At 46.2% G+C, this 25712-nt stretch overlaps 1 protein-coding gene across 5 annotated transcripts in view; it reads left to right on the top strand.

Moving 5' to 3' along the window:
• Window positions 1-219: 219 nt before the first annotated feature.
• BOD1 (biorientation of chromosomes in cell division 1) overlaps window positions 220-25712 on the top strand; it is a 42798-nt gene continuing 17305 nt past the window's right edge. The window contains exons 1-4 of one of the 5 annotated variants that reach the window (XM_065547053.1): window positions 220-698; window positions 3598-3722; window positions 7436-7632; window positions 8567-9325. In XM_065547053.1, coding sequence (XP_065403125.1) covers window positions 462-698; window positions 3598-3722; window positions 7436-7631 — 558 coding nt within the window. In that variant the 5' untranslated portion in view covers window positions 220-461 and the 3' untranslated portion in view covers window position 7632; window positions 8567-9325. Of the gene's footprint in view, window positions 699-3597; window positions 3723-7435; window positions 7633-8566; window positions 9326-25712 lie in introns of those variants that run through there. The other 4 variants (XM_005558549.4, XM_015452250.4, XM_073994736.1 and 1 more) reach the window with 4 other exon arrangements.

Genomic DNA, 25712 nt, shown 5'->3' with positions numbered 1-25712 from the left:
GGCCAGGCGGGTTGCAGCGATCACGAGGAGTGCGCCTACAATTCCCATATTGCCCCGCGAAATAGCGACGAGCAAGCCAGAGCCCTGCCGGGAGTTGTAGTTTCCCTTGCTAGGCCGCTGCCTATAAAGAACGCCGGAGATGGCTACAGAAAACTTCCCGCCCCACAATGCAAAGGCCAACGGCGACGCCATCTAGGGCGCGCCTGGAATCGAGCAGGCAGTTTCTGCCGCGTCTGCCACAACCTCTGCTGTCTCAGAGCTGGCCTTCGCCGCCGCCGCCCCCACCACCGCCCCCGCCGCCATCGCCACCGCCACCGCCGCCACCACCACCGTCACCTCCGCCGTTGCCGCCTTGGGGCCCTCCTCCTTCACCGCCCCCTTCGCCACCTCTACACGTTCAAGGCCTTCTGTCTTGGAGAAGAAGCTATTATCGGTCTCCCTTGTGGGCCCGGGGCACAGCCATGGCGGACGGCGGCGGCGGCGGGGGAACGGGCGCGGTGGGCGGTGGCGGAGCGGGCCAGGCCTCTGCCGGGGCAGCGACTGGCGCTACTGGGGCCAGCGGGGGCGGTGGCCCCATCAACCCGGCCTCGCTGCCACCCGGCGACCCGCAGCTCATCGCTCTCATCGTGGAGCAGCTCAAGAGCCGGGGCCTTTTTGACAGCTTCCGCCGGGACTGCCTGGCCGACGTGGACACCAAGGTAGCTGCGGCCGCCTGGGCATGGGGGAGCGGGGCTGCACGTGAGGCCGCTGGGTTGCAGCTTTGATTTTCGAAAGCCGAGAGCGAAACAAAAGATAGCTTAAAAATCTCAGCAGTGAGGTCTTACACCGCTTGGGGCAGTACGGAGAGCTTTCTGAGCGATGCACACGTGGGTTCCCGCCTGGTCATTTACTAGCTGTGATTTTACCCAGTCGCTTCTCCGAACTTGGGGTTTCGATGTGGATTTTAGAGCCTAGACCCTGTCATTCCCAAGATGGAACTCCTCTAAGGCCCTTAGTAACAAACTTCGAAACCAAGTAGTTAAGCAAGCGTGCTTTAGAATTTCCACCTGTTCCGTACTCACCACTGAGAAGCTGGCATTAAACAATGATTTGAACACACAGTCTTCACCATTTTATAACTGTTTATACGTTTTCTCTAGCTTAGTGTTTTGCAGACTTTAGTACGGCGTTGAATTAAGATAAATTGTAGAAACAGCACCCTTATTTTGCACTTCATCATTGATTAAAGGAGATTTGGTGCCTAGTTTAGATCTTAATGCATAGGTCAGTCCCACCGATAAAACACTATTTCACTTTACCTACTTGTCAGAGTGGTTTGGATTCAGTGAAATAATGGGTGTTAAGTATCAGACATACAGTAGTTGCTGGAATGTTCATTTTCTCCCTTTTCAAAACTTGCCTAACCACGACTATGGTTGTAGGTTAGGAGACTCTTGTCACTGGACTCCTACAGGGTAGTAATTTCTCCTACCAAAGCCTGTCATGGAAACATTTTGCTTACCTCACAGCAAGATTGTGAGCTTAGAATTAGACCTTCAGATAGGGAAAAACCCTAGTCTGTTTATTCATTGAACGTTTATTGGCCTCTAGTTGCCAAACTGTGTGATTACAGGAAAAAGTCACTACCCCATCCTCAAAGCTTATAGTCTAGGATAGAAAACTGACCTGTAAACCAGGTGGTAAATACGTATGTAGAGAGAGAAAGTGGTATACACTGTTACTTCTCCAAGAAGAAAATCCCATCTAGAAGTACTGTCCTTGAAACAAAGTAATTTCATACATATACATCCCAGATATGTATTGACAGAGCTTTCACCTTTCCTAGGACAAATTCTCCATTCATATTTCTTATATTCCGTTAGGTTTTGTGTGTGATTTTAAAACAAAAACGACTACAGTAGCCCGCCCCATCCAAGGTTTTGCTTTCTGCGGTTTCATTTACCCAATTGTTGCGGTATGGAAGTACTTGTGTTCAGGTAACCCTTATTTTACTTCATAATGGCCCTCAAAGAAATTCATGCGTAGTGTATATAGGGTTCAGTACTACCTGAGGTTTCAGGCACCCACTGGGGGTCTTGGAACGGATCCCCTGAGGGGAAAGGGACTACTGTCTTGAGCGACTGTTGAGGGAGAGTGGTTGGAACCTTCCCATGTTCAGCTCCTTAGCTCTTCCTTCTATTACAGGTTGTTTTAATTCTTGAAGATAATGTTTTTTCAGGCATATGTTATCTGAGACCTTCGTTGCTTTAGCCCAATGGTTCTCAAAGTGTGGTGCTTGGATTAACACCAGCATCACCTGAGAACTTGTTAGAACTGCACATATTGGGCCCCACCCCAGACTGCTGAAGTAATTAGGGGAAATTGAACAGATGTCTGTAATTTGCAGTGCATCCAAAAACAAATAGAACTGATAAGCGAACAGGTGGAGTGGTTGGCAGTACAGTAAAACGTTGAGTGGGCTCATGAGTTCCTTTGACTTCTTGAACTGAGATTATTCTGTATCACCTGGGTTTGTTACATGTTTTGGTGGTGATGTTCACTGACCTTTGTCCTTTTTCAATAAACAGTTTGTATCATCTCAAACCAGGTGAGTTCTTTTGAGTAGAAGGTGTGGTATCAGGATTTATGCTTACAAGGGACAAAAATAATCCTAACTGCTTTATGCAAAGGGGAGAATCTATTGCCTCATGGAATCCAAGGAAGGATTGAATGAACAAACTCTCCCAGAGGGTAGGCATGCATTTGGAACCAGATATTCCCCACTCGTTCTATGTCTTTCATCTCTGTTGATTCCTGTTTTACTGTTGCTTCAGAGTGGAATCATCCATTTGGTTACTAGCATCTCTTGATTACATTTTACAGCTTCTTCCTCTCGAGAGACTGTCAGCTCCAATTTGAGAAATCCCAGGGAATGTGTGCATTGTCTTAGCATGGCTCAGGCACCCATTCCTGTGGCACCCTCTGCCCTACCCTCGTGAAAAGAGGAAGACAGTTACTAGAAAGAAGGCGTTGCTAGGCAGATAGCACATGGTATCGGTGAATTTTACTCCTCTGCCCCCATTTCCTTGCCTTTCTCTTTTCCAGGTTTAGTGGAATCTTTGAGTTTGCTTTCTCAGCCTTTCGGAAGAGGCCAGTTGTGGAATTGAGGCCTGCTGATTCCTTTGTCAACTTCATTTCCCTGTTAGCAAACTTTGCCACAGTAATGCTGCATAACAAACTGAATCTCAGCAGCTTATAACCAGCACGGTTCACATGTTCACGGGGCAGCTAGGAAGGCTTCAGCTGGTGGCTTGGCTGCAGGCTGCTCAAATGTGGGTCCAGGCTATGGGTTGATGTCAGGCCTGCTGCATGTAGAGTTACTTAAAAGTAAATGGAATAATATAAGTAAAGCGCCTGGCATTGTGCCCACCCACCATCAAGTGGGCACTTGTGTTAACCATTAATTCCTGACTGCCACACTGCATGGTGATCTTCATGCATAATGGAAGTGTATTTAGGCTTGATAACGTTTCTGTGAAAAGCAATGTTCTGAGAGACTAAGTTCAAAACTTTGGTGCATGTAACTTCTGACCTTGCCTCCTCTTTTTAACATTTTAGCCAGCTTACCAAAACCTGAGGCAGAAAGTGGATAATTTTGTGTCAACACATCTGGACAAGCAGGAATGGAATCCTACAATGAACAAAAACCAATTGCGAAATGGTCTGAGGCAGAGTGTGGTTCAGTAAGTAAGCAGAATTTAAAGCTTTTGAAAAGGCAGTAATCGCAAGTGTGATGCACAAGAAGGTTGAGGTCTCTGTTTAGTCAAGGTTGATGGGACTTTATATCAAGTATCACTTAGGAGTTGCAGCAGTCTGCTCCTTTATTACAGTTAAGGTTAAAGTAAGCAAAGTACTCAATTGAAATTCCAGTTTCTGCAGCCTGTGAAGGCCTCTTGTGTGCATCTCTGCTGGGTGCATCGAAAGACATTCCAAATTATGAGACATGTTCCCTGCTCTTCGAAGTTTCAGTGTCGTCCAAACATATATGTGAGTTTTATACCAAGATCTCAGGGTTTGGATCTTGGGCAAGAGGAGCTGGATCTTTATTCTCACAGGTGAATGTAAGTTAAATTCTTTGAGTCCACCAGGGCTGCCACCTCTAAAGTGTAATGGTGGCCGCTTTCAGGAAGGCATAGTCTTAACAAAGTATTGTACTTCACAGTAACAAACTGAACCTTAGTTAATGAAGGTGCTATTGATAGCTTATCTGAGTGACTTCACTGTCACTGGGCACAAAAGTGGAGGAGGGTCATGGAATCTGGTCATAACATTCATGAGCTAACAGTTACGGAAATGGGAGAACACATTAGTGATTGCCTGGGGGTAGGGATGGGAGGAGGGGCGAGTGTGACTTGAAAGTGGTAGCACGAGGGGAACTTGCGATAGTGCAGTTAAGTATCTGAGTTGTGCTGTGCTTATGTGCAGCAACTCGTAAAGTTGCATGGAGCTACACACACAAGTCAGTGCAAGTGTAACTGAAGTCTAAATAAGGTCTGGATTGGACCAGTGTCATTTTCCTGGTTTTGATATTGCACTGTAGTTATGCAAGGTGCTAACATTAGAGCTGGCTGGGTGAAGGGTGCATGTGGAACTCCCTGGACACTTCACAACTTCTGTGAATCTGCAGTGATTTTTAGATTTTTAACGTTTTTAAAAGTGTTTTACTAACAGGCTAGTACTTCCAATATGGCTGAATGCTGGGAAGAAGCCTGATAGCAGAAGATGCCCGGTGCCTTGTCATTCTGGGGTCAGTACCGAGTGCCTTTCCCTTTCTGCAGAGAGCAGACTGGTGGCACCAGGCTCTTTCAGAGAGAAGGGGACAGTAGCTGCCCCTTACTGAGCAACTCTTTATTACATGTCTGGCACTGGTCTTTACATATATCACTCATCCTCACAAAAAACCTATTTCACAGCTGAAGTCACTTGTGTTTACCCTATCTTGAGTAAATCAAAACATTGAACATTTTGAAATACTTGGAAAGTTGCCGTAATTGTATGAAGGCTGTTAACATTGCTGTTGATTTCCATAATGAGCATGGATGTCATTCTAGAAGAATCCATGTGGCACTTCTTTTTGCATTTCTTTAGTAGGAATTGTAATACCAAAAAGTGCACAGAAATACAGTAAAACAGATAATGAGAACATCCCTTAATCACCCAGGTCAAGAAATGAACTCACACCCTCCCAGAATAGCCTAGGCCCAGACATACCTTCCTCCTTTCAGAAGTTTGCTGTATTCCTGACTTTACGCCAATCATTTCTTCTCTTCATAGCTTTTACCACCTCGGTGAAATTTTTTTTTTCCTGCTTTTTGATTTGACTTAGAATGTGTTTAACCTGAAAACATGAACTTGGCTTTAATACTGGGACATTTCTCCACAATTCTCGCTAGCATTTTGAATTTGAGGCAAAATCTACTGGAGTTTTGAAATGCAGACTTTCTGCTTGCCCCCGGGTGCTCTCCGCAGATGGACATTGCAGGCCTTCAGAGCATTGGCTCACTGGCCTAGCTGTTCTGGCCCAGATGCTGTAACCCAGTGCCACAGCCTAGAGGGTTTAACAGGAAATTAGCCTGTACTGACTTATGAACTGAATTATGACAAATAACTCTTTTAACTATACAATATTTGTTCATTCCATCTTCTACGTTAGGCTCCTGACAAGATTTTATGTTTTCCTCAAAAGCTTTAAGAATCTCCAGGAAAGTGAGCTGCACTCCCTTGGTACTTGGTTTCCCCTGATCAGGGGTTTTGGTCAGTTGGGGACGCTTTAACAAAGCGCCGTAGACTAGGTGGCTTGTAAACCATGGAAATGTACTTCTCACCATTCTGGAGGCTACAAGTCCAAGACCAAGATGGCAGCATGGTCAGGTTCAGGGGAAGGCCTTCTTCCAGGCAGCAGACTGCCTACTACTTCTTGTTCTTGTGTGGTGTGAAGAGAGCTAGCTAACTTCCTGGGGTCCCTTTTGTAAGGGCATAGATTGCATTCATGGAGGCTCTGTCCTCATGACCCAATCCCCTCCCAAAGGCCCTACCTCCAAATGCCATCACATTAAGGATTAGATTTCAACATAGGAAGTTTGGGGGACACAGGCATTTAGTTCATAATATCAAGCTTTTACATCTAGTAAAGACCCCTGTGAATCCGACTCAGGAAGTGGTTTGGTAAAGTTGGAAAGGTATTGGCTTGTGACTGAGGAGAGGTGGCTTTGCTTTATAACTGACCCATAGCCTGATGCTAAGTGTGCTGTATTTAACAATGCTCATCACTAAGGGCAGATACTGTCGAATGCCTGGTCTACCTGAAAATGTGCCCTTCAGTGCTCTGGTGGTGGTGTATTTACATCTAGGCTTCCTGTCGATAAGCTGTTAGTTACCATTGAATCCGGGAAGCACTTTACACACTAATCATCTTTCCCAGTTCAGGGCCTGCTTCTCGTCTTTGTCATGATGTACATTTACTCATGTCTTTCGTTTGCTGTGCCCTGACAGACTATTTACCCAGTTGCTGCCTGGCCTATTTTTGCCCAAGGGCTTAAATGGCCTCCAAAGTTTCAAGTCTACGGGAAAATAAGTAAAACCTGCCCACATGCTTGTGATGGTATTGGAATATTTCAATCCTTTGAGAAGAACACTTCACTTTGAACCTTATGGGCTGTTTTCCAGACTGTCCAAATGTGATTTATTTCCTCTCACCATCATTTCCAGTACCCTGTCCCAAGTGTTTGAATATAGACATTGATATGCTCTGACTTTTGCTCTACTTCAGAAAGGATTGGGGATGTAATTTAGCTCTCCAGAGCTGGGAACTAATTTGTTTCTTGTCTATTTCTTGTTTGCCTCCGAGTTGCTTATTATGTGTTACAGGTAGCAGCCGCCGCTAAAGGCCATGGTGAGTTGCTGGTGATGTAAATACTCCCAGCCCTGACTGATCTGCCTTGTTTAAGATGTGAGGATTAGTAAACAGGTTGCTGCTGGAGCTTCTGCTTAGGCTATCAAGAGAATAAATGTTGAAGGAAATGGAGGGAAATTCAAAGCTCACTGGCTTTGACAGTATGAGGAAGGTTTTCAGCGCCACACGTGTCAGATTCTTTCTTGCCATGCTGTCATTTGTTGTTTGGGGGCAGCCCACTTACTTTTGTTTTGCTCCTTTGTACAAGTTTGGGTGATTGTGGATAAGATTGTGCAGTAGGAATAACAGCTGCTGGTTGAGAATTGCCCCTCGAAAGTGAAAATAGCTTGAGCTGTATGTGGTAAGTGGATTGACCTCTAAACTCCCTGGATGGGCTGTAGCTTTGAAGGTGGACATTTATTGGGCTCCCACATGACACTTATTGGGGCTAAAGATGAATCCCAAAGGAACTAAATAACAGAATGATCTGTTTGTCTCCACAAGGTCAGGGATGTTGGAAGCTGGAGTAGACAGGATTATTTCTCAGGTGGTGGATCCAAAACTTAACCACATCTTCAGGCCACAAATAGAACGAGCAATTCATGAGTTCCTGGCGGCCCAGAAAAAAGCAGCTGTGCCAGCACCCCCTCCAGAGCCTGAAGGCCAGGACCCTCCAGCTCCATCTCAGGACACTTCCTAAGGTCCAGTATCCTATCTTCTGTCCAGGAGCATGCATCTCTGGCTTGTAGATATGTAAAATGGATAGGAATGGGGTAGGCCATAATTGAGGATCATTCAGAAAGTATTTACTGCAGATGGACTTCACCTACTGTTACGAGTCATTTTTTTACTGAGAACTAATCAGAAATTAGACTGATTTTCTGTTCCACCAGAGCTAAACATGTAAGCTATGAATAGATGCTTCATTAGAAATCAACTGGGATGATTGGTGTGCATAAGGGAGATTCAAATGAGAGTCTTATTTTGCTGAAATGTTTAAGTGAGTCTCTCCCCTGGACATGAGTTAACTTGGGCTTGCGATTTTATTTAAAATCAAGCAGTGCCTTCTGAAGTGGTATCCTAAATGGGATTCAGAGTCCGCTTTGAGTGCGACTCAATTCCGTGAATTTAGAAGGAGTTTGTTTACCACTATTGATTACCATGGGATTCTTCTGTTAGGAACACTCCCCCTTTTAAAATTAAATTTGGAATTAAATGTAATTTTTAAAAAGCTCTAGATGTACAAAAGAATGCTTTTTGCAGGTTTTGGGAGACATTAGTATGAGCAGTGATGAAGTTAACAGTGGACTCTTAGCCATTGTTGGTGACCGTTGGGGTATATTTTATCCCTTCATTCTGATGTTGGTGTTCGGTTTTTAAGATTCTCTGGGATGCCTATTCTTAATCAGTAAGTGAGGTGAATTGACTAGGGCATTTTGAGCGTCAGTGATGAACAACGCAAGAGCATCCGGATTGTCTTTTTGCGCCTCTATCGAGAGAAGCCCTTGAGTCCTATATGGAGTGTAAAACATTCATTTTAAGTCTTTTTAATTGTAAATTTCTTTAGGAACATAAAAGTGAATATAGTCTCTTATCAATAAATAACATTTGGATATGATTATCTTTCCTTTTTAGAATATACCTGACACCTTTTGAAAGCTAATTTCTGGTGAAGAAGTGGATTGGGTTACGTAAGAGTGCAACTTCAGACCGAAGATAGGCCAAGGTCGTCACTGATCTCAAGATTTCAACCCTGACTACGGGCAGTGACCAGATTGAAAGGGGAGCAAGTTCGGCAGTGGGAAAGTTGACTATGTCGCCCCCTGCATTGTGCTGCCATTTGGCCAGCCTGTCCAAGGGCATGACACCAAGTAGACACTACAGAGAGAAACACTACAGCGACCCAGGGTTGTCCTGAAACAGACTTTTATACTTGAACATGGAGACTGCGCGTGGACTTTAGGGTTTGTGTGGTGGAATAAACGGAAGCTACAGTGAGAACATAGCCAGTCCCAAAGACAATTTCAGAGAACAATGACAGTCAAGTTTAGCTGGGAGTTGTCTTTGACAGTGTTTATTTGATACTGTCTCTCAGAGTTTGCAAACCAGATTGTACAAGTCATTAGCATCAGATAGCTTTAAAGTTGTGACCTTCTTGTACATGAATCTTCTAGCCAGTTTCCTTTCCTTTGTAATAGGTAATGAGACATGAAATCCTAGAATGTGTGAGAAGTTCAGACAGTAGGCATAAGGAAACTCGTTTGCAGGCTGTCTGTCCAGGGCTGCTTCCTGTCCTGAAGGGGCCAGTGAATCTTGGGTATGTTTATTTTATCCTCACATTTGTGTTTTTTTAGAAGTGAATGGTCAATAAATGGCTTATCTTTCATAATAAAATCATTTGATACTCTTACTTCGAAGCTTCAGCTGAAGCTTAGACCTCAGGTCTGGGAAGGGCAGACGTTGTGCTCTGCCTCTGCCATTTCTGTGCACCACACGTGATCTACTGGCAGTGAGCATTGGTACCTAGAACTTAGAACTATGAAACTAGGAGGTGTGGCTAGAAGTGGGCTGCTTCTCTCCTCCCTGAGCCATTACTGACACTAGTCTTTAGTTGAGGTAGTCCATGGTGTGTGTGTCAGTGTTTGTCAACCTTGGGTGTGCAGAAGTAGCACCTGAGGATTTGGGGAAAATGCATTTTCTGATTAAGACGTTTTGGGGTGGGACCTAGGAGTGTTTCTGACAAGCTGCCAGGTGATGCTGATGCTGCGAGGCCTCTGAACATACTGTGTATAATAAGCCTTGGATAATATATCCAAGATTATGTCAAACTAAGAGTCTGGTTCTTGGTTGAGTCTACTACTGCATATTACTGCTAATCTGATCAAAATCTTAACCAATTCAGTTGGTTCCCTGTTAAGACAAAGGTTCCACTTCCACCTTTACCATGAATACCCCTATATTAGGACTGCAGTACCATATTCAGCAAGATGTTTGGTAGCATGTGCCCTCATTTTAAAGCAAACTGGCCACACGTTTAAGACAGGTGCAAGTTATATCTGAAGTGTGGTCTGTTCCCACCCAGTAGGTGCAGTTCCATTTCAAGCTGCCTTACAGTTGCAGGAGTCAACAAAGTTCTTAACCCCAGAGAATGGGCCCTCCAGTCCTCTCTACTACGAGGCAGACACGGAGTGGCCAGAATTACCAGTCCTGTGCTTGCAGAAAAGCTGCTCAAACTACCTGGAGTGTCTTTACAGGACCGCATAGCTTTAATGCGATGTTCTCTGTGAGGCATCCTTCACATGGCTACTTTGTGTTGACCCTCCCAACATCTTGCCTATCCCGCACTGACCTCAACTAGCAACAAAAAGGGCAAAATCCCAGAGAAAGCTTCACCCTTTCTGCCCCCAAATGCTCCATTAACTGTATTTTATATATGTTTTTGGAAGACAGTTTTTGGTTCATCTCAGTTCTCTTACTTTGCTTTTTCTATTACTGGAGATGGCTGGGCCAGTTGATGAGAAACACCCTAATTTTCACAAAATGTTAAATGTGCCAAATACCAAAGAGTTTCTATTGTTTTTTGTGTTAAGTCATTGTGTTATATCTGCCAAGAGTCACCTAGATTAGACATTATTTCATTTGAAAAAAAATGGAGCAGAACATGAGATTATAGAGGTAACTGGGCACATCATTACTGTTGGGATAGACGATGGACTTTTTGGCTCTTAGCAACACTGAAAGGGAAGACATGCCTAGATTGGTTTGGGTAACCATATTCAGATTGGCATACACAAGAAGACGAGTCAAGACAACAGCACCAGAAGGGTTAGGGGAAAGCAAGCCAGCCTCTTCCTCCTTAGGAACTGGTCACCAGGTAAGCGTCTTCGCATCCTCAACTGAGTTCTCATGCTTTAATTGGGTTTGTGATGCAGAATCTGGAAAAACTCTGTATGTTCTGAGATCCCGAGGAAGACAAGACCACCAAAAACTTCCACCTCTTAAACACACCCTTGCTTAATTCTTTCCTAAACAAGAAATTAGCTGTCACTGACCTCAAACCAGTTAGGCCTCTCTCTCTCTCTAGTTGGAAAAACCGCTGCTATTTGCAAAAGCCCAGTAAAACACAGAGCTAATACATGAACAAATATTACCAACACTTGCAAGCCAATTGCAGTCATGAGTATCTTCAGAGCCCCATCATGTAAGGTGGGGGTCAGCAGAGGCAGGAAGACGGGTATCATTTTGAAGCCCAGTTCTTTTGTCTGGGACGGCATCTGTGATTGTTATGGAGATCCTTGCTTCTGGCCCATTTCCGGTTACCAGCTTAGATGTTTGGTATTGCCAGCTCACCTCAACCCAGTCCTGATCATTTTATCTTTTGGCCTTTAGTGAGGTTTGTGGCTTCTGTAGCAAAATTTAAGGAATGGTTTTATCCTGTTTCCATCATTTTGCCTTAGCCTCTATTTACTCATCAGATGGGTGGAGGGTCAAGGTTTCTATGCATTCTGTGTCACCCACTAGCGCAGTGAACTGAATAAGTGCTAACATCCATTACAACAGTGGTTCTGAACAGATAATCCCCAACCAGCAGCATCAGCATCACCCTGGGACTTGTTAGAAATGTGGCCCCCACCCCAGACTCGGAGATGTGGAGGGCCCCAGCAAGCCTTCCAGGTGCACACTAAAAGTCACGTTTGCTTAAGAAACATTTTAATTCATAGTTGTGTGTGTGTCTAACAGCTCCTAAAGGGCAAGACTAGTATGTCATTTAAAAAATTCTCCCATAGTCCCTTGGAAGTTCCCAGAAGAAGAGGAGAATCAAATATGGGTGCATACTAGAAGTCTATTTTAGCCTTTCTGACTGCCAAATATATGGTGTATTTTCCCCACAAAGGTACTCATCCTGCTCCATGGAAGATCCCAAAGTGCCATCTAGTCTCTGCATCCAACCCAAGGTTCAGGACATCTCTACAGTGGGGACTAGGCAGCTCCTCTGTTAGACCTAAGAATTAAAACTCAGGTTGTCTGCCCAACATCCCACTTGATAAGCAACAGGAATATTTAGAACAGGGAAGAATGAGAAACCTCGCCGTTCTGCCCCATAGCAATTCCTAATCCCAGTGGGCAGCCGCTGTGAGGCCACTTCACCTAGGCTGGCAGATGTTGCTTGTTGAGGACTGGGTTCCATTCTTTAGCAGGGGTCTCCCCATTCCATTGTCCTCTGTGGCCTCTGGCTTCACCCTCTGCTAGGTTCTTTCTTTTTCCATTATCCTGCGTTTCCTTCCTCCTCTTCGGCCACACCCGGGAGAGACATTCAAGAATCCGTTAGAGGTTGTGCGGCCTTCTCAATCCTCATCCTCTAGGAGATTGGAGACCCAAGGAACATTTTAAGTTTTGAACAGAGACTTCTGGAACCTGGGCTCATGGGTTTGGTTTGTTTTTGTCAGAATGAGCTTCAAAAATGTAGCAGGAATTTTACCTGATTGATTCCAATCGGTAACATGGGCCAGAAGCCACACTCAGTTCTTTTTTGTGACTCAGTTCTCAAATCTGCTGTATTTCTTCACTCCCTTACCCTTATGCTTCTCTAGATTTAAACTTTGAGTCTAGATTTACACCTGTGGGGCCTCTGTGCTAAAAAAAAAAAAAAAAAAAGCCAGATTTTTTCCCCTGAGCCATTTTGTCCAGCTGGAAAGTTTGCTTGGGTGCCACCTCCTTAATCATCACACTGAGGCCTTTGTCATGCCACTGTTCTCTGCGTTTGTGTCTTGTTGTTTGGAGCCAAGTTAACTTATTCAGCATTATAGGTTCTCGAATATCTGGACTGTCCCTTAATTTCTGCTGACAAACCGGAAAACTTGTCTGCGGGCTCATTTCTTTCTCGTAAGATCTTCCAAATACCGTCAACCACCCATACCATTGGCATTCTGCTTTCCACCTCTTCCCTTACAGCCACTGGTTCATTAGGTGTGTAAATGCCCTGAGTTACTGCTGCCCAGTACATCCTCCTTCTACTACGTTGGTTTATTTGCATTTTTGTAGCTTGCAACTAAAAAATGTCCTGATCAATTGTCTCATAGCATTTGTTTGATTTACCCATTAGTGGTTCTCCGGTTGGTAGATGTTTTCTTCAGCTGACAGATCAGGTTTGTACTTCTGCTGTATTTAAAATTAAACTTTTTACATGTGAATAACTGAAGATGCACATGTAATTTTTAAAAAATAATAGACTGTATAAACATTGATATTTACCCGATTTCCCCAATGGTAATGTTTTGCAAAACGGTGGTACAATATCACAACCAAGGTTGCTTTATTTAAAAACTGATGGCCTCTGCCTTTATTTCTGGCTATTTGCACATCAAGAAGTCTTTTGTGAGTTTGCCAGTGCTATTATTGAGCCTACTTTTGTGTTGAGGTTGGTCAGGAGGTTTTGTTTTGATTTGGTGTGTGTGGGTAATGGTTTGTTCATGCCATGTGTAATATATGGCACAAGTGTGCCAAGCAGTGCACTTTGCCATAGGACGACAGCAGTGGCCAGGACAGACGTGGCCCTTCCCCTAATAGTGGACACATCTCACTGGTTTCTGTGAAGCTAAGGGAAATAGTGTTTGAAGTGTCAAAATGCCACAGAGCAGACAGGAAGATCAAGGGAGAAATGCGTTGAATTTATCAACAAGGGCAAGAGCAGTTTGAATGGAGAGCTGGGGGCTACTGCAAGGTGGCAGTAGGCTGAAGGGTGTGAGAGAGAAGGGGAAAGGGAGGGGTCCCTCTGGCAATTTGATTATTGTGAAAGTTGTCAGTCAAAATAGAGTCACTTATGTCAAAAACCCATACACGGCCAGGCGCAGTGCCTCACGCCTGTAACCCCAGCACTTTGGGAGGCCAAGGTGGGTGGATTGCCTGAACTTGGGAGTTTGAAACCAGCCTAGGCAACATGGCAAAATCCCATCTCTACTAAAAATAAAAAGAATTAGCCAGGCCTGGTGGCAGGCGCCTGTAATCCCAGCTACTGGGGAGTCTGAGGCAGGAGAATTACTTGAACCCAGGAGGCAGAGGTTGCAGTGAGCCGAGATCGCACCACTGTACTCCAGCCTGGGGTGACAGAGTGAGACTCTGTCTCAAAAAAGAAAAAAAAAGCCATACACACACACAGCTGGGGAAGACCATGAAGGGAGAGGAATGCCTGATAACAGAAACTATCACAAGACTGCGAAAACCACAGCTTTGCACAGAGGCCACTGCACCCTGACAACCACACAAATTCTTCTGCGAGGACAAGTGCCCAGCAACCGCCTGTCCAGCCTTGGACTGAAGCCGCCCTTGTTATTGGTCCATGTTGTTGTAGCCAAAGATAATTATCTCAATGATGCAATCCTCTCATTGTTTCTTTAAAAACCTTTTCCTTTACCTGCCCGAATACGCACATAGTTTACTATGGCGTGCATATTCCTGTTGCAATGTCCTGCATCATGTTGTTGTTTTTTTCTTTTAGATAGACTGTTGTTTAGGTTGACACTACACATTTGTTTAAATAGATAAACTTGCAGCGGGAACACAGTCAAAGGGTGCAAATGGGTTTAGCAGTGAGAAGTTTCCCTAGAGTGTCCCTCCAGTCTCTCAGATGCCCTCCCCAGAAGCTGTTACCAGTTCCATCCTTGTCTCCAAAGACACCAACGCCTGTAAATTTTTACGTATGCCTTTAGCTGGGACACACTTCACCTCTCTGTGGTGGAGGTTCCTAGAGAGGAGAGGAGAGCAAGTCCAGACTTTGGGTGGCCAACAGCTCTTAAAAATAGGAAGGGAGGGCACTGGGGAAAGCAACAGCAGCCTTGCAGAGCTATGGAGTCCGTGATGAGCTATGATAAGAAGAGGAGTTCACCCAACGTGAGTGTGTGCCGTGTGCCGTCCACCCCAGCCCCTGCACTCCACGGCTCCCTGCATGAATTCTAGCTCTGCACCACAGAAACAGAACTGTCATCCCCGCTGACAAGCACTCGTCAGTGACAAGTATAAAGCTGAGAGTCCAAGCCAGGGTTCACTTCAAAGTGGCTTTGAAAATTGGGGGGACACCCCCCAATTTTTAAAAAATTATACACATCACAAAATTTACCTCAACTATTTTTATGTATACAGGTCAGTGGTATTAAGGACACTCACATTTCTAAGCAACAATTTAACACCATCCATCTCTAGAACTTTTTATCTTCCCCATCTAAAACTCTACCTTTTACACAATAACTTCCCATCCCCTTCTCCCTCCAGCCACTGGCAATGACCACCACTGTGCTTCCTGTTGCTATGAGTTTGACTACTCTAGGCACCTCATATGAAGTGGAATCATACAGTATTTGTCTTTTGTGATTGGCTTGTTGCAGTCAGCAAAATGTCCTCAAGGTTCATCCATGTTGTGGCAAGTGTCAGAATTTCCTTCCCTTTTAAGGCTGAATATATTCCATTGTATGTATGTATCATATTTTGTAAAGCTACCTTTTAACCGCAACTCTGATCTAAGATGCCCAACTGTTAGTAGATACTTAATAACTTTTTAAAAGCTTTTTTCTTTGAAATGATTTCAAACCTACAGAAAAGTTGTAATACAAATAAAAATAACTTTTTCCTGAGCCATTTGAAAGCAGTTGCCGACCCAACGCTCCATCACCCCCAAGTACAAACAAGGATGACCTCAACACAGCCACAACAAAAGCATCAGGAAAGCAACCTGAGCGCGTTGCTACCATCTGATCCTCAGACCTTATTTCTGTTTTGCCAGTTGTCTCAACTACATCCTTTTTAACAAAAGGATCCAGTTCAGAATCACACATTACATTTAGTTGTCATATGCTTTTGTCTCCTTCAATCTGGAACAATTCCTGGGGAGTTTTTTAAGACTATAGGCCAGATCTTTTGTAGAATATCCCTCAAGTTGGGCTTGCCTGAGGATTCCTCATGATCCAATGCAGACTCTGGACCTTTGGCAGGAATATCCCGGATGTGATGCTGTGCTCTTCTCACTGCGTCCTGGCAGGTGCATGATTTCGTTCTTTGCTGGCGAGGTTAACTTTGATCAGGTGATTCACGTAGGTAACGCTTTTGTTCCTGTGTAATTAATTAGTTATGTAGAGAGGGACTTTAAGCCTTTGCAAGTATCATGTTCTTCATTAAACATTCACATTCCTCGATATTTCTTGGTTGGATAAAGTATTACTATGATGGTGGCCAAATGGTAATTTCCCAATTCCATCATTCCTTCTACATTTATTAGTTGGCATCCTACTGTAAGTAAAAGCTTTCTCTTTTCTCCATGTATGTGTGTACATAAGTATGTATGCGTGTATTTATTTCAAGACAGAATCTCGTTCTGTCACCCAGGCTGGAGTACAATGGTGCATTTTCAGCTCATTGCAATCTCTGCCTCCTGGGTTCAAGTGATTCTTGTACCTCAGCCTTCTGAGTAGCTGGGACCACAGTCGTGTGCCACCACATCTGGCTAATTTTGGGGGGTTTTTGTTTTGTTTTGTTTTGTTTTGGTAGAAACGGGGTTTCACCGTGTTGGCCAGGCTGGTCCTGAACTCCTGACCTCAGGTGATCCACCCACCTCAACCTCCCAAAGTGCTGGGATTACAGGCGTGAGCCACCGCGCCCAGCCTTCCGTGTATTTATTCACCTATTTCTGTCAGTACGGACCTATGGATTCCTATCTTATCCAGTGGATTCTAGTATCTGGTGTTACCATTTCTCTTTTGATGCCCAAATTGTCCCAGATCTGGCCACTGGATGGACAGACCCTCCTTCCAGCTGGGGCTTGCCTCATTTTCCATCCCTCCATCAGTCTTGAGCTCTTGCTTTACCTTCTGGCACGGCAGAGTGCTGCAGGCTCATCTTCTCCTTTCTCTGCGCCAGCCCCGGGAGCTGCTCTGGCTCCGGGGAGCTTTGGTTCCTTTGACTGGTGGTTAAAAATCAAATCTGAGTGCTGGATGTGCCATCGTTCCCAGGTCCTCTTGAGGTTCGTTCTAATTGCCTTCCATCCTTTAACTCTCTTTTTTCCCAACAGTCTCTCATCATCCTCAATACATTTACATTGGATCAGTCACCTCTACACAAAGCCAGTCTCTGGTTACCGCTACCCCAAGCCACAAAGATGTCCCCTCACCCCGTTTGAGCTCTGACACCCCATGCTGGTCCGCTGCTGGCCTCCATCTCCATGGACGTCACCTCGCCCAGCCCTACCTGGTGACTCAGAAACCAAGGGTAAGCCCTTGATTTGATCACTACTTAAAGTCCTGCAGTATGAGCTGCAGGATCAGCTGGAATCAGCACCGTGTGACAGGCTCAGCTGACTTAAGGCTTGGCCACAGAGGAAACAGTGGGCCACCACCTGGACAGGGTAGAACAGCAGAAAGAGGGGAGTCTGTGCAGCCAGGCTCATCACACTGTCTTCTGGTCCCCCCGCCCCTTCTGCTTTAGAGGGCCCCTGTTGTGGCTTATTGTCAGCCACTCGGCAGGACCCTGCCTGTCTCTGATGCCTGCCTAGGGCTTACTCCTCATACACCAACGTAGACCGTCTCAAACATACCCACCAAATTTGGTGAAAGTCCGTGCAACCATTTCACAAGCTGTGGAAACACACAGAAACATATTTGTATTCCATAAGTTATTAATAAGCTTTTACTGGTTTCCATTCTCAACACAAATCTCTCCATAAACACTTGGGCCAGGGGTGATGAAAACACAGGGCACATTATTGGATGAAGCCCCCATAAAGGGAGTATTGTAATACAGCACTCTGCTTTTCCTCGTTAAGTCTGTGCTGGGAATGGCTTGTGGTTTGCAGTTGTAAAATAGGACTCATTTGACTTGGAGACCCAGGACCACTCTGTCCTGCCTTGGCCCAGCTTCCTGCCTCCCCACAAGTCCCCAAGGAAGATGTTTGCACAGGAGATGCTGGTAAAGTGGCTCTTTATTATCAGTTGAGACGTTGGCCCCAAACCCTGACGCACAAGTCCAGGGGGCAGGCGGGACCACACAGGGTGTGTTTGCCCAAGCCGGTTCCAGGATGACGTGGCCTTGAACCAAAGCCAGCTTTAAGAAGGCAGCTCGGCCTGTGAATCCCGCCTAGACCCAAGTCTCAGAACTTACCCCTCTGGTGAGATGCAAGGCCTCTCCCACTTGGGGGAGAAGAAGAGAGCAAGAAAGATGGGCAACAGGAGAGGGACATGGTCCCCGGGCCCAGAGTGGAGCCAAGCTGAGGCCTGGAGCATGTCAGGTGGTGGACAAAAGGAGATGGAGAAGGCCTTTCCAGAACCAGCAGAGCTTATTCACCCCACTTGTCTCCTAAAAGAGAGGAGGATACTTCCTCCCTAGCCCCCTGAGGGAGCAGGGCCAGCTCTTGTGCCCACCCTTATCTCACAAGATGGTCATCAAGAGGGGCTGCCCAGGAATGTTGAGCCTGTGCGTGACATTGCCAGCACTGTGGCCCAGCCAGGGCCCTGGGATGTGACCGACCCTACCAGGGCTCATTCTCGCAAAAGCAAGTAGGATCTCCGTGTGAGCCATCCCTGGGGGTGTCAAGGGGAGGTGGGAGCTGGCCTTTCACAACCTGTTGAGGAAAGAGGGGGTGTGTGGTTCCCAGTGGCTGCTTTGAGGAAGGTTTTTAATTGTCCTCCTTGCGGATTGACTATGGACTTGTGGCCCATCTGTGAGGAGGAAAACAGCCACATCCTTGAGGGATCAGGTCTCCCCTGCTCAACCTCTGCCTCTTTCATCCTGCATCTTTGCTTGTTCCCTGGGCTCTGAGACATGATGGTGCTCTCATGGCCAGGCTCCTTGGGAATAGAAGAGGGAAGGGAAGGGGAGGGGAGGGGAGGGGAGGGGAGGGGAGGGGAGGGGAGGGGAGGGGAGGGGAGATGTAAGGAAGGAAGGAGGGAGGGAGAGGAGGGGAAGGGAGGGGGGGGGAGGACATAGGATAAGGTGTTGGAATGGAACGGAATGGGGAGGAAACAGCAGATAACAGGGACCTGTACAAAACCAGCATCACTTCCTCATCTCTTTCCACCATTTATGAAATGAGATGCTGCTGCCAAGCACTGGCATGTACAGGGCACAGAATAAGCCCAGGAGTACCAGGAGTTGTTGCTGACTCCTTTGACCATCGTGACACCCCCAAATGCAGAGCAGCCATCATCAGCCATTTCACAGGTGGATTAACTGAAGCCCAGAACTGAGATGTTACCTGGCCAAAGTTGCCCAGCCAGCCGAGGGGTGGCACAGCCGGAGCGAGAGCTTGTTCCCTGCGGGAATTCACAGGAACCCAACTCAGGACACGGACTTTATCTTACAGGGAACTAGAGCAGGATCCAAAAGATGTGGGAAAAGGGGAAAGAGAGCTGGAAAATACTGAGCATCGACACACCAGGGACATGGAAGAGAGAAGAAACAGGAGAGCTGGGGGAAAAGCAGGTTGGAGGCGGGCTTACCTGTTGGAAAGGGGGCACCTGGACATTGGGGAAATGCCAAGGCCCCTCAGCCATTTGGAAGGTGTGCAGAAGGCAGGGAGGCAGCGGCTGCCTGTCTCTGGAGTGAAAGCCCCCTGCGCTTTTATCCTAGGTGGACCCCTCAGCAGCCAGGTGACCATGGGCAAGTTCTTTGGACTCTCTGAGCCTTCACTTCCTCATCTGTAAAATGAGGGAGATGGTGTACCTGCTTCATGGGGCTGCTGTGGGAATTAGCGAGATGATGTCACTCACGTGCGCAGCCCAGAGCCACCACGCAGCCCACAGTGGCAGTTATCATTGGTGTGAAGAGTGAGGCTGAGCCTATGGCAGGGGTGAAGGCCCAGCCGTCTGTCCTCACGTGCACTGAGCGGTGCACTCCATGTTGTCATGCCAGCAGAGGAACCAGCAAGATTCTCTCTCTACCAAGAGAGCTTCTTGGCCTGACGGCCAGGCTCCTTCCCTCACAAGATGGAGGAGCTGGGTGATGTGTCCCCGCTCTGTCACTTCCTACCATACACAAGTCATGAGTCCTCTCTGAACCTCAGTATCCTCATCTGTAAAATGGGCTGCTTTGAGGATTATAGAGAATCCTTAAACAAGCAGTATTGGTATTAATTTTAATCAGGGAGGCAAAATAATCAAAGTGGAGATGGCCCAGACTCTGATCTCAGACAGATCAGGGCCGAAAAACCCCAGCTCCCCCACGAAGCAGCTGAGCATCCACGGGCAAGTGTCTCAGCCTCTGTTTCCTAATCCTTACGGAATAAATAACTGAGATGGAGGCGAAGCCCTTAGTTCAGTCTGGGATGTAGTAAGGACTTTTAAAAATGGTTGCTGTTGTTATTACTGCCTGTCTGTTTCACTCAGCGGGAGCCAGCCGCTGGCCTGACCTTGCTGCCTATCTCATCATTCTCATGTCCCTAACTTTCCAGCCAACTGCGGCCTGAAAGCTGTCTTTGTGGGGCAGCCACCCAAGCCCAACCGCAGCGTTTGTCCCCTCAGTGCCACTGCTATAAAGAGGACTGAGGCAGTGTAAGTAAACACCCCCCCCCGGTGGCCTGGAGGCCACCTGCCTTGCAGGAGGTCAGTTGGAGGGGGCAGCCGGTTTGATGGAAACAACAAGAGAACCAGGGAAAGGGCGGACCACCAAAGACCCTCTGCCAGCAGAACCACAGTGGGGGTGCTGAAGCCAGAGGGCATGTAGCCTGCACCCCTGCTTCTGGCTCCCCCACCCTGCTGAGCCTGGCCGTCATCCTGCCCTGGGTTCTTTGCTCTTCTTCCAATTTGGCAGTGACCTCCCCAGAGTGAGTACCTGCCTCTCGGTGCTCCCGGCGTGCCTGTCCCCCAGATGAGGTCACAACGCAGCACTGGCAATGGGATAACCAGGCACCTCACGTGCACTTTTGCCTTTAATACGCCATCCCATGTGATCACAGATCACAGACAAAGAAACGGAATCTCCAGGAGGTAAATGGTTAGCCCCAAATCTCAGAGCTGGTAAGACACAGGGCTGGGATTGGAATCCAACTCCGGCTCCAAACCTCAGCTCTCACCCCTGCTTCTCACTGGAAAATCAATTCTGCCAGCCCCAGAGCCAACCCTCGGGGCTTCCCAGGCTCTAGTGTACCCCTCTTTGGCCAACACGCCCAGTGAAATAGAGCATGTTTATGGAATGACTATGAATTGATATAGAAACAAGAATTTGAGTGGGAAAATACTCTCTGAAGGAGATGGATTGAGCACGCATCAGTACTGTGCACGCTGCTTTACAAACACTCATTCATTTCACCCCCAAACCACCCAATGGGGCCAGTGTTCTGATTTTCATTTTACAGTGGAAGAAACGGAGACTAGAGATTAAGAAATGAAATGTGCCCAAAGGTCACACTTCGGAGGCTGATGGGGGGGGGCGGGGCTGGAATGCTGGCACCTCACTCTGCCGTTGTCAGGAGCATAGGATGAGACCACTTGAGTACAGGCCCCAGGTGCCTTCCGCTCTGTGCAGCTGGCACCCCTTGCAGACCTGGCACAGCATTGGTGACCACAAGTTTGTCCACTGAATTAACACACAGATAGATAAAGTGATGATCTCTTAGGCTTCTTGAACTTCCAGAAGCATAGTACAGGTGTTAAAAGCATGGGCCCTGGAGCCACATTGCCTGGATTTACAATCCTGGTAGCCCCTAGCAGCTGTGTGTTCTTGAGTGAGTTACTTCATTCTTCTGTCCCCTAGTTTTCTCATCTGTAATATGGGGTTATAGTAGCACCTGCCTCATTTTTCTCATCTGTAATATGGGGTTATAGTAGTACCTGCCTCATAAGGTTGATAGTAAGATCCAATGAGTAGTCAGTATTCCTAATACCTTAAAACATTTCCTGGCATAAAATAAGTGTCAATAAGTGTTTGTTAAATTAAAATCTCTCTTACATATTTATCTATTTAAGAATTTATAACTCAACTCTATAGCTGTCTCCATTTGTTTTTGGAACAAGTCATGATTGAGTGTACCTTTAAAATTAGGCATTTATCTAAGCTAGTAGCTGACCAAGCTGATATAAGCATGGTCTCTTGGTTGCTTCTGGATTTGGATACATTTGCACAAACTCTTCATTTGTATTTTATTTTACATAGGAGACATCAGGACTCTTATCATGAACATTTGGTGGGGCAGGGGGGGTCCCCAGTTAGTCTTGGCCTGTGAGTCAAAGCTTTGCTATATTTCTCTTTAAGGTGAAACAATATGAAAGGAATAATTTTAAATGCCAAAGCTTTTAATGTTCTATGTTGCTAGGGAAAAACATAGAGCAGAGTTTGCAGAAGCCCTAGGGTGAAGACAAAAATGGAAGTGACTAGTAGGTGCTAGAAAAATGCCATTCCCAGAAGGAAGTTCAGAGCATGGTTGGGGTGTGGGGCAGCCCGGGGAGCTGTCCCACCATGAGGACAGGGGAAGGACCTGCAGACCTTGCCACAGGAGCCAGCAGAAACCCAAGGCGGCACCTGCTCATTGATCCCACACAGGCACATCATCTATACCTCTGGGATCCCAGCCCTGGTGTCACTAGGTGCCACCCCAGCCTCTGAGGAACTCAAGATCAGATGCAGAAATGAAATAGCACAGCAACACCTCATAGACACACTATGGCCCTGCTTCCACTTCTGCCATAAAAGGATGAAGAAGATATTCTCAACCAGGATCCTCTGAGGGAGAAGATATTTTTTAAAAAATTGAAAAAATCATTTTGTTAGAATGATTGGGCTGGAAGGTAATATCCTAAGAACATGTGCACATAAAAACAGAAATGACAAAATGGCACAGGGACTGGGAAATAAGGAGACAAGGAAGGGGAGGTGTCTTTTCCCATGGGGAAGGGAAGGAGAGTGAGGACTGCCTTGGAAATGGTGGCCAGGGAAATAAGAGCACCCTAGAGGCCCTGCAGGGAAAGACCAGAGGGACAGCCTGCTGGGAGATGACCAAGGAGAATATGGGGACAGAACTTTCAGAAAGGACACCTTTAGGCTGTATGTTGTGGGGCATGCAATGCAACCCCAGACCTCTGGCCCACTTCCTAAAACCTGAGTAAAGTCCACACTGATCACCACTGCTTTTGTGTGAGTAGATGGTTTTGAGGGCACTCAAGAGAGGCTGAGTTTTACTTTAAAAAATTAATTGCTGCCACATGCCAGGCATTATTCTTTGTGCTTTCCATGGACTGACACATTTAATCCTCACCACAGTCCTAGGAGGCTAGTCCTATCATTATCCCCATTTCCAGGTGAGGAAAGTCAGGCACCAAGAGGGAAATATCCTACTCAAGGCTCACAGTGAGTGGATGTCAGAGCTGTGATTTCAAACCTGGGCAAAAAGGATCCCTGCCCCAGGCTGCTCACATTAGAGGGCCTGATACTGTCCCCCTCTGGACATGCCTCTTTCCAGGCAGCAAGGGCCAATGGATGTGCCCACCTGGATCCTATTTCCTCCACCCTAACTGGGTACTGGGTACCCCAGAATTCTCTACCCAGATGGATCTGTGAGGTACGACCAGGGTGACCCTATCAAAGTATGTTGGGAGGGATGGACATAAAGTACTGCACAGAGAAACTCACTGTCTCAGTCTGCCTGGGCTGCTATAACAAAATACCATGGACTGGGTGGCTTCAACAACAGACATTTACCTTCTCTCAGTTCTGTGGGAACTGAGAAGCCCAAGATCAGGGCACCATGGCTGGGTTCTGGTGAGGGCTCTCTTCCTGGCTTGCAGACGGCTGCCTCCTCACTGTGTCCACACATGGGGGAGTGAGAGAGCACACACACAAGTTCTCTGGCATCTCTTATTAGGACATCAATCCTACAGCATCAGGACCCTACCCTTATGACCTCATTTAACCTAAATTACATCCAGAAAGTCCCCATGTCCAAATACAGGGATTAGAGCTTCAACATATGAAGGGACACAAACATTCTGTCCAAAATACTTGCCTCTAAAACACGTAAGTGTCTAGGTCGGTGGTCACTGATTTGGGTTCAAAACCTAATAGCTGATGGAGGTGTTCTAGGTGGCCCTAGAACTATCATAGCTGAAGCTGAAAGCTACTCAGGGTCTCATTTGGGGGAATAATGTCTGAACATGAACCAAGGGAGCCAACTTTGGACCCCAAATGTGGGACACCACTGCAGAAACAACAGATACAAAAGAGTGAAGTTCTCAACAAAGCAGTCTGAATGTCAGTGGAGCTGTGCAGCACTGGTGTTCAACAGTGCCACCTTGTGGTGAAGAGAAGCAGGCGCAATGGAAGGTTACAGTTTTTCTCTACATCTGGTATTTCAGAAATAGGACTAATACGGTCCCAGGGGATATTGGAAAATTCAAAAACAAGATATTGAACTTTATAATAACAGTGTGTGAGGGGGAGAGAGGACTCAGTGATTAATTAGAATAAAATAGCCTTGGGTAGGATATTTCCTTCTTGGTGCCTGACTTTCTTAATAAAATTAGATTTCATACTCCAAGCTATAGGTCAGACCAGTTGTACAGGAAATGAATGTATCTGCAGAGCTGTTAAGCTCCTTAGTGATAAAAGCTTTTCAGCTATTCAGATTGGCTGATCTTAATGTATCCGCAGCACATAAAAGCATAGGCACACCTAAATATCCACAAACGAGAAGGCAAGACTTTAGGGTTCTCTCACAAATGAAAATGCCTCAAATACTTTCTAAAAAGTGAAAAAATTTAAGGTCTACCTGTGGTAAATTATGATGTTTGGATTTGTGGGGAAATTGGGATTTTTTAAAACCATCTCAATACTCTGTTGAATTGTGTACTTTTAAAAATAGTAGTAAAAGTGGAGAACAGGTTAGCTTTTTAAGAATCAAGAGCAGGAGGTCTGTGTCAAAAGAGGAAATCTATCCTTCCTGATTTACTATTTGGTTTTTGCAATCTGCTGTTTTTCAGGCATTTTGCATATACCACTTCACGTCATCTCTGCCTACAGTTAGAGAAATTGACAGAGAGGTTACAGTGATAGATCTGGGATTCCAATCCAGCCTTGTCTGACTGCAAAGCCACAGCTGCCTTGGCGCCACTCTGCCTGTCTCTCTGTAAAGGAGGGAGGCCTGCAGCGAGCATGGGTGACAGGTGCCAACTGCATGCTGATTTCACGTGTCTCCTAGGAGAGCCATGGCTCTCGGACCCACTTACCTGATACTTCTCAATTCAGAATTCAGGAATGCAGGGATCTCAGCTCTAAATCTGTCTACAGACAATCATCAGAGAATATTTTCTGTCCAGTTTGAAAGGATGTGTGCACAGGGCATGTGACCTCAGCAAGAAACTCGCCTCTCAGTGCATCTGCAGAGAGCTCAAGGACAGAATGACCCAGAAGGCAAGGTCCCCTGTGGCCTATGTGCCGGTGTGTGGGCGGCAGCTCCGGGTCCGGGACAGCTCTGAGGAAGGATGGTGATGTGACTTTAACAAATGAAACCTCAGTCTCCCCTTCTGGAAACAGACTTCAATCCTCAGGGGACACCAACTCAGTTGGCAGGGACTGCTCAACCTTGGCTGTGGTCTCCCTGAACTTGTGAAACATTCACCACAAATGGGCTCCACAGTCAAAAGGACAGACACTTAAGTGCCCATAAAGTTCCCCAGGGGCTGAACAAACTTTGGCAATTGCAGCATTTTATTAGATGGCTTGCTCTCTGCAGTAAAAATAACCTTTTTATTTCGTAGCCAGATCTTGTTTTTCCCAAATTGCTTTTGCCTTTCATTAAAGATCCCAAACTAGAAGA

The sequence above is a fragment of the Macaca fascicularis genome, chromosome 6, assembly GCF_037993035.2.
Source record: "Macaca fascicularis isolate 582-1 chromosome 6, T2T-MFA8v1.1".
Lineage (NCBI taxonomy): Eukaryota > Metazoa > Chordata > Mammalia > Primates > Cercopithecidae > Macaca > Macaca fascicularis.
Note: the sequence above shows the minus strand (reverse complement) of the source record. Positions and strands in the feature narration are given on the sequence as shown.